General features: G+C 44.4%; 1 protein-coding gene across 1 annotated transcript in view; it reads left to right on the top strand.

Annotated features, from left to right (window-relative positions):
* The first annotated feature begins 6,641 nt into the window (after positions 1–6,641).
* RAC2 (Rac family small GTPase 2) overlaps positions 6,642–8,931 on the top strand; it is a 110,346-nt gene continuing 108,056 nt past the window's right edge. The window contains exon 1 of the mRNA XM_056524123.1: positions 6,642–6,726. Within this exon, the coding sequence (XP_056380098.1) occupies positions 6,692–6,726 (35 nt within the window). The 5' untranslated portion in view covers positions 6,642–6,691. The remainder of the gene's footprint in view (positions 6,727–8,931) is intronic.

Raw genomic sequence — 8,931 nt, 5'->3', positions numbered from 1 at the left:
GCACGCAGCACCCCGTTATAATCAGTCCCCAGAGCGTGTTCGCTCCGGGTCTGATTACCGGCGACCACAGGGCCGACGGCGTGTGACGTCACTCCCCGCCCCCGTGTGATGTCACGCTCCGCCCCTCAATGCAAGCCTATGGGAGGGGGCGTGATAGGTGTTTACCTATTTTTGGATGCAACGTGTTACGCGTTGCATTCTGGTTATTAAACTCCTTTTAACCGTTCACCTGTTGTGGTTGTTCAGCGCCGTGGAGCCGGGTTCCTTTGAAGCCATATCCTTTACTGCCATAGATTTACCGGAGGGCAGCGGACGACCTTATACTACTCTATGCTTACATCATTGTTGTGTATGAAGTTGCACAACCACCCAGGGTGAGCAAGTAATTTACCGTATTTATTGGCGTATAACACGCACTTTTAAAACTTTAATTTAAGGCAAAAAGTCTGCATGTTATACGCCGATAAATCTTCTGGTCAGTGATTTAAAGCGGCTGCAGCAGCAGCTGCTTGTTAAGTATTAGCAGCACGGCCGTGGCCACTTTAAATCAGTGACCAGCGGCGTCTACTCCCCGCTCTGGAAAACTGTCACTTGTCTTATCCCGCACTATCCACAGGTACTGGTGGATAGTGCAGGAGACGCTGATTAAAATGAGTCCTACCTTGTCCGGATCTGCCCTACCTTTTAATCACCAGTACCTGTGGATAGTGTGGGAGAAAACAAGTGACAGTTTTACTTTTCATTTTTCTTACCTCCCATATCATTCCCCCTTTCCAGTTTTGTTTATTTTCCTTACCTGTCTGCGCTTCGGCAGGTCAGGTCAGGCGGGGGGCCTTGCGGGCTGCGGTCAGTGAAGCAGATGAGGGACGTCCTCTGCCGGCTTCTCTGCACAGCATCAGTGACGTCACTTTTCATTTCCTGTAGTCGCCGCCAAAAAATGACATCCCTGATGCCGCGCAGAGGAGCCGGGAGAGGACGTTGCTCCTCTGCTTCACTGACCGCAGCCCGCAAGACATCCGAAGCGCAGCCAGGTAAGGAAAGGGGAAGAATAGCATAACAGTGGTCTTCAACCTGCGGCTGGCTGTCCGGGCATGCTGGGAGTTGTAGTTTTGCAACATCTGGAGGTCAGCAGGTTGAAGACCACTGGCATAGGAGGAACAAGATGGGGGGGATGATTAGACAGGGGGAAATGATGAGGGGGATGATGGGGAACATGATGAGACAGAGCGGGGGATGATGAGAAGGGGAAATGATGAGGGGGGAAAGATGGGGGACATGATGAGACAGGGTGGGGGATGATGAGAAGGGGAAATGATGAGGGGGGAAAGATGGGGGGACATGATGAGACAGGGTGGGGGATGATGAGAAGGGGAAATGATGATGGGGGAAAGATGGGGGACATGATGAGACAGGGTGGGGGGATGATGAGACAGGGGGAAATGATGGTGGGGGGAGGCACTAAATGCTTAATGTCTGTATGGCTAGTGGTGGTCTATGACTGGGGAAATGATGAGACATGGGGGGATGATGAGACATGGGGGGTGGCAATGAGAAGGGTAAATGTGGCACAGGGACTGATAAAAGGGGAGGAATGATGTGGCACTGGAGAGGACGGGACCAAACTGAGGTGCAGAAGAAAACAAAGTTGGGTGGATGATGTGGCATTTAGTCCAAGTCATTTATTTTACAATTTATTTTTTTTACTTAAATTTACCTGTCAAAATGGCAGTGCGTGTTATACGCCGATAAATACGGGTATATATTTATCTCACCCCGGGATCTTTACGTTACTACTCTATGGAGCGCCTGTCTTTCTATCCTTACAATTTGATTTGTGGCCTTTGATAAATGACCCTTAATGTGTCCATGATATTGAAATAAAACAATATATATATATATATATATATATATATATATATATATATTATTATTATTATTATTATTATTATTATTATCATTATTCATAATAATAAACTGCAGGGTGGATACAAGGTGCTATACCTGGCCAAATGAAGGGATGGTGATACCTGATTTTTGGAGAATGCTAACTCAATCTTTTACTTTTCTTCTCCCAGTCAGGACAGACACTCAGTTTGGAAAGTCCCAAATAGTACAGAATGTGGAGGCCACTTTTGTCTACACTTCTCGTCAGTACGTGTTGTCCAGCTCTGAATAGTTTGGATATTTCAGAACTTCCTGCTGTGTACAAGCACAGACAGGTCCGGGTCCTAGTGACTCAAATGGCCCAAACGAGTTAGTGACTCCATAGGATCATTTCCTGAACATAAATGTGGTTGTACTTGGACTACAAAGTGCAGAACACCACGCATTGGAGTCATTTCGTCCTTTGAAGTCAGCTTGTATCCAGCCCAAACTATCCAGAGCTGATCAACACATACGAGTAGTGGAGGCAAAGGCTCATTCTGGGTGTGCAAAACATTCTGTACTATTTGGGACTGTTCAAGCTGAGTTTTCTCCTGACTGGGAGAAGAAAAGAAAACAAGATATACCTTGGTATCCCATTTGACATTAATGTGCCATGGTGGGCATAATCATAATGAGGGGCATTTACTAAGGGGTTTAGTCATTTTTTTCTGACTATTTTTGGCGCAAAATTGTCGCAATTGCGCCTACCCTATTTTTCATGCGACTTTCTCTAGCAAGAGCTAGAAAGTCAAATCTTTTTTCTCTCTTCATTTACGCAAGTTTTCATTTTTGACTTGCAGTGGTCAGGTATTTATTAACTGAGACAGCTGCAGTTGTGCAATAAACTGTCGCAACGGCCGTAAACATTTACTAAATTTACTCCAACTCCAGTTCCAACATGGAGCAGGAAAAGCTACTGCCGCCCGGGCTCCGACATACTTTCTCCCCGCTACCCTCACTGTGCTACCGGGACACTGCAGTGATTTACATCCCCCCCCTCTCACCTGCCAGCGCCACACAACTCCCATCTGTCTGCTAACTGTTGCAAGACTACAAGTCCCAGCATGCCCTTACAGTGAGGACATGCTGGGAGTTGTAGTCTTGTAGCAGCGGGAGCTGAGCGGCGCGGGCGGGAGACAAGGGGGGGGGGGGATATCAGTGTCCCCATAAGTGAGGGTAGCGGAGAAGCAGTATGAGGAACCCGGGCGGTTGCACTGTAATGTCAGCCCAGGCTCCTGCCCTGACAGCCAAAGGCTTTGGCTGTCCAGGCATGCTGGGTGTTGTAGTTTTGCAACAGCTGGAGGGCCGCAGTTTGCAGACCACTGATTTGTGGTCTGTAAACTGTAGTCCACCAGCTGTTGAAAAACTAAAACAGCTGAAGGGGACCGGCAAAGACGTTCACTTACCCTTCCGAGGCTCCAGCGACGATCGGTGACGGAGATCAACGGGCGGCACTGTCGTGCGGCGCTGGATCCTACAGAAGCCGGTAAGTTGCCCAAGCCCTAAAACAGTGTTTCCCAACCAGGGTACCTCCAGATGTTGCAAGACTACAACTCCCAGCATGCCTGGACACCCTTTGGCTGTCCAGGCATGCTGGGAGTTGTAGTTTTGCAACATCTGGAGGCACCCTTGTTGGGAAACACTGGCCTAAAATAGTGTTTCCCAACCAGGGTGCCTCCAGATGTTGCAAGACTACAACTCCCAGCATGCCTGGACAGCCGAAGGCTGTCCGGGCATGCTGGGAGTTGTAGTTTTGCAACAGCTGGAGGCACCCTAGTTGGGAAACACTGGCCTAAAACAGTGTTTCCCAACCAGGGTGCCTCCAGATGTTGCAAAACTACAACTCCCAGGTTGGGAAACGCTGTGCCCGGCCTCCGCCCCACCTTACTGTAAGGGCATGCTGGGAGTTGTAGTCCTGCAGCTGGGGGCAGGGGACAAGCTTGTCACTTGCCCACACATCTCCTGCACCACACAACTACAACTCCCAGCATGTCCTTACTGTAAGGGCATGCTGGCAGTTGTAGTCATGCGGGGCGGGAGATGTGTGAGCAGGTGATAATAAATGTACTAACCCATTTTTTTTCTTATCATTTCAGATCGGTGTATCCTGTGGACTCCTTCGGATTCGGTGGACTACTTCGATGACCAGCGTTTTTCTTTGTTTCATTTTAATAAAATGGTTAACGAGGCTTGTGGGGGAGTGTTTTTTGTAATGAAAATTTTTTAAAACCTGTTCTGTTTTTTCCTTACTTTACTAGGCAGGCTTAGTAGTGGAAGCTGTATAGATAGACGGAGTCCATTACTAAGCTGGGCTTAGCGTTAGCCACAAAAAAAGCTAGCGCTAACCCCCAATTATTACCCCGGTACCCAACGCCACAGGGGTGCCGGGAAGAGCCAGTACCAACAGGCCTGGAGCATCAAAAATGGCGCTCCTGGGCCTAGGCAGTAACAGGCTGGCGTTATTTAGGCTGGGGAGGGCCATTAACAATGCTCCTCGCCCACCCTGGTAACGTCAGGCTGTTACTGTTTGGTTGGTATTTGGCTGAGAATGAAAATAGGGGGGACCCTATGCGTTTTTTTTTAAAATAAATAATTAAATATTTAAAAAAAACACATAGGGTCCCCCCTATTTTTATTCTCAGCCAAATACCAACCAAACAGTAACAGCCTGACGTTACCAGGGTGGGCGAGGACCATTGTTACTGGCCCTCCCCAGCCTAAATAACGCCAGCCTGTTACCGCCTAGGCCCAGGAGCGCAATTTTTGACACTCCGGGCCTGTTGGTACCGGCTCTTCCCGGCACCCCTGTGGCGTTGGGTACCGGAGTAATAATTGGGGGTAAGCGGTAGCTGTTTTTGTGGCTAACGCTAAGCCCGGCTTAGTAATGGACTCCGTCTATAAGACAGCTTCCACTACTAAGCCTGTCTAGTAAAGTAAAAAAAAAAAAAAAACACAACAGGTTTAAAAAAAAATTTATTACAAAAAAAAACTCCCCCACAAGCCCTTGTTAACCATTTTATTAACATCAAGCAAAGAAAAACGCTGGTCGTCGAAGTAGTCCACCGAATCCGAAGGAGTCCACTGGATACACAGATCTGTAGAAGAAGTAACAAAAAAAAAAAAAGTGTAAGTACATTTAGGGAGAAAAAACTGTGTTAAAAAAATGTAATAAACACACACACACACACACACACACACACTAAACGCCGTTTACCACTATTCTGAGCCATGACTACAATTTAGTTATTGAATTATTTAGATGTGGTGAAAAAGCTAAAAAAAATAAATAAAAGATCCAGAAGGAAACCTAGCAGCCAAACCTATTCAGACAGGAGGAAAAAGGAACGGACTATTTTTTCTACTACATGAAGTAAATTTCCCACTTTTGCCTATGTGTGACAAATTTAGTAACGCCATGCAACAATTTAGTAAATTTGTCGCACATAGTCAAAAATGAAGTAGAAAAAAACAGGGTAAAAACCAGACTACATAGTAAAAGATTAGTAAATGCCCCTCAATGTTAACACGGCCTAATACTGGAGGCAATATACTGTATAATATAAAACACATAAAGACTCAAAGATAGCAGAACACCTTGTTTGGTTCCGAACATCTTCATCAAGGGGAATAAAGGCAGGAATGTATTATGCTATGTATGTTCCAGTTTTCTATTGAATAAAAGTCAAACATTTTTGGACAAATAAATTTTGCGCAAAAACTGACGACTTTTTGCAGTTTTCACAACTCTGTGTAGGGTGTAGTGAGGGAGGCCCTTGCTTTCTGCAGTCCAATAGAATCAATATAATGTACTTCAAGAAATGTATACAAATGTTACTACAATGGATTAAGAGACACAAGTCATTTGGCTTCAATGTTTGCAAAGAAACTTTCCTGCTGCCAGATATCCCCTATTATTATGATAACCACAAGAGAGAGAGGAATCCGGCACTGACACTTAATAAAACAGTGGTGATTTCGTGAAATAGCAATAGGTGTTCCAACGGTCTGGGTTTCTACGGGCGGTGCTAGACGCTATAGAAGTAAGCATGGAAAATGTAATCACAGAAAGATAAGCGTAGCGACTCACCCTTTGGTAGAAAGTTGTCAGCTGCAGATGTGTCACTCCGGTGGCATCCGATAACCAAATGGAGGTAGGAGCGGGGAGGCAGAAGATGTTACGGGGGAATCAGGTGTCGGGCCACAGCCGTATCGTTTGGTGCTTCGTCAGGCCCCTGGGGCGATACGGCTGTGACCCGGTGCGATACGGCTGTGGCCCGACGCCTGATTCCCCGTAACATCTTCTGCCTCCCCGCTCCTACCTCCATTTTGTTATCGGATGCCACCGAAGCGACAAATCTGCAGCTGACAACTTTCTACCAAAGGGTGAGTCGCTACGCTTATCTTTCTGTGATTACATGTCCCCTATTATTGTTTAGGCCACAAGGTCTATAGATTCAAATGGACAATAGTAACCAAGATCTTCAAGGGATATTTCAGATGCCACCTACAAGGAGTTTACCTGTGAAGAGTAAACTAGACGGCATTTTACATGACAGTTATTTGGCAGTTCAATGGTTACAAGTTACAACTTTTAGTTCCTGTATAGTTGGGGAAATATCGTTTCCTGTTCTACAGCACTGAGCACTTGTGGTCTGTTCTCTGTGTAGACATCATCCTCCTCCTCCTCCTCCTCTCTCTATCTTTTAAGTTCCTTTTTTTTTCAGTGACAAGTGAAAAGAAGACAAGATCACATCTCTAGCCAGCCATGCAGGCCATAAAGTGTGTTGTGGTGGGAGACGGGTATGTATGGAAATATTTCATATATCTATGCAGTCTCATAAGTTGTGATAGGTATAGACTGGCAAAGCTGAGCACCTCAGGTACACTTGACTTAGTAGGTTTAACTATTTGCAATGCAACATAATTCCTGTATATGTGGTTTATGCTATGACTTTCATCATTGCCGGCCCTTTTAGAACAGTCCTCTATGCTTTTCTATTTTTAATCAATTTAATCATTTTCTATAGAAAATACGAGGCAATTGAATGAAAACTTCATAATGCATATTATTCATGGATTCCTTATCATTACCATTAGTGAAAAAGCTGAAGCTCCTCTGTAGAACATCAGTCTTATCTAAACCTATTGGTAGACTACATACAGATATAGGCTTTAGCCTTATGTTGGGAGCTCAGTAAAGGGAAATTAAAACTTTTATTAAAACTTTATTTAACTTACTCTTTGACTGGTCATGTTGATACCAATGGCCGTTCCAGTGATTCTTTCGGGAACAATGGTGGATCAGAGGACGGATCTGGTCACCCGTGTTAATGTAGATTGCAGTAGATGGTAGAACAAGGACGGTACTTACCATATAGCGGAAATACATGACTTTAATCTACATCTTCGGTGCATAAGACAGACAGAGCAGGGAGCAGATACAGAAAGCGAGAGTTGTGCAAAAGCCCCAGCTTTCTGTAGCTGCTCCCTGTTCTGTCTGTCTTATGCACCGCAGAGAAAGATTAAAGTCATGTATTTCCGCTATATGGTGAGTGCTATCTTTATTCTACATCTACTGTTCTATTGTGTTTATCTTCTGAGACTGTGTAGTACCAGGAGGTGCAGATCTGATGCTGCTTCTACCCGCTGATCTTAGTGTGCTTTGGGACTTATCATGCAGTACCGGATGTACTGCCTTCCTTCTAAGACTTAAAGGGGTACTCCGGTGAAAACCTTTTTTCTTTTAAATCAACTGGTGGCAGAAAGATAAAAAACATTTTTGTAAATTACTTCTATTAAAAAATCTTAATCCTTCCAGTACTTATTAGCTGATGAATGCTACAGAGGAAATTCCTTTCTTTTTGGAACACTGATGGCATCACGAGCACAGTGCTCTCTGCTGACATCTCTGTCCATTTTAGGAACCGTGCATAGCAGATGTATGCTAGGGGCAGCATGGTGGCTCAGTGGTTAGCACTGCTGCTTTGGCGTGCTGGGGACCTGGGTTCAAATCCCACTAAGGACAACAATAAATAAAGTGTTATTATTATTATAATAACGTCAGCAGAGAGAACTGTGCTTGTGATGTCATCAGAGAGCATTCCAAAAAGAAAAGAATTTCCTCTGTAGTATTCAGCAGCTAATAAGTACTGGAAGGATTAAGATTTTTTAATAGAAGTAATTTACAAATATGTTTAACTTTCTGCCACCAGTTGATTTAAAAGAAAAAAGGTTTTCACCGGAGTACCCCTTTAATGTAGAATGCACATAATATCATCTATGTACCTGGGAACCAACGTTCAGCATATGTTCTTCCAATGCCACTGTTTGTCTTAAAGGGGTACTCCAGTGGAAAACTTTTTTTTTTTTTTTTTTAGATCAACTGGTGCCAGAAAGTTAAACAGATTTGTAAATTAAACATAAACCAACGCCTCAAAGCTAGTATCAGAAAAACTGATACATAAATATAAGTGGATAAATAAATTAAATTAAGACCGTGCTTCAATTAATGCAAATAGTATAACATTTATTATAATAAAAATATAAGCAAATCAAAGTAAATTAAACGACATAGCACAGGGCCCTTGTGCAGAGGTAATATAAAATAATATCACAACTTAATAAACACCGATATCTAGCACTATTTTCATAGAGAAGATGAGTTTTTCCGGTAATCCGGTATCTGATAATCCAGACAATGATAGAATTTCCCGTATTTAGAGTCCCGTATTTAAAGTCCTGATATGATGATAAGATAGAGATATAGTTACCAGCCTGGTGGATGGCTCAGCCGTGGTCTACTTAGGACAATAGGTGAGGTCCGCAATACTTGGGTGGTGTACAACGCTGGCATGCGTTACCGCGGCGGTCTGTCTGCCACAGACCGAGATGTAATTGGAATTATGCTGCTCCCAAGGTGCTCGCTGATAGATGGCAACAAGCGGTTTCTGGATACGGACCTCGTGGCATCCTATGGCGTGTGACGTCACAGGCAATCGGCAAGAT

The sequence above is a fragment of the Hyla sarda genome, chromosome 6 (assembly GCF_029499605.1).
Source record: "Hyla sarda isolate aHylSar1 chromosome 6, aHylSar1.hap1, whole genome shotgun sequence".
NCBI classification, from domain to species: domain Eukaryota; kingdom Metazoa; phylum Chordata; class Amphibia; order Anura; family Hylidae; genus Hyla; species Hyla sarda.
This window is presented reverse-complemented; position numbering and strand designations above follow the sequence as displayed.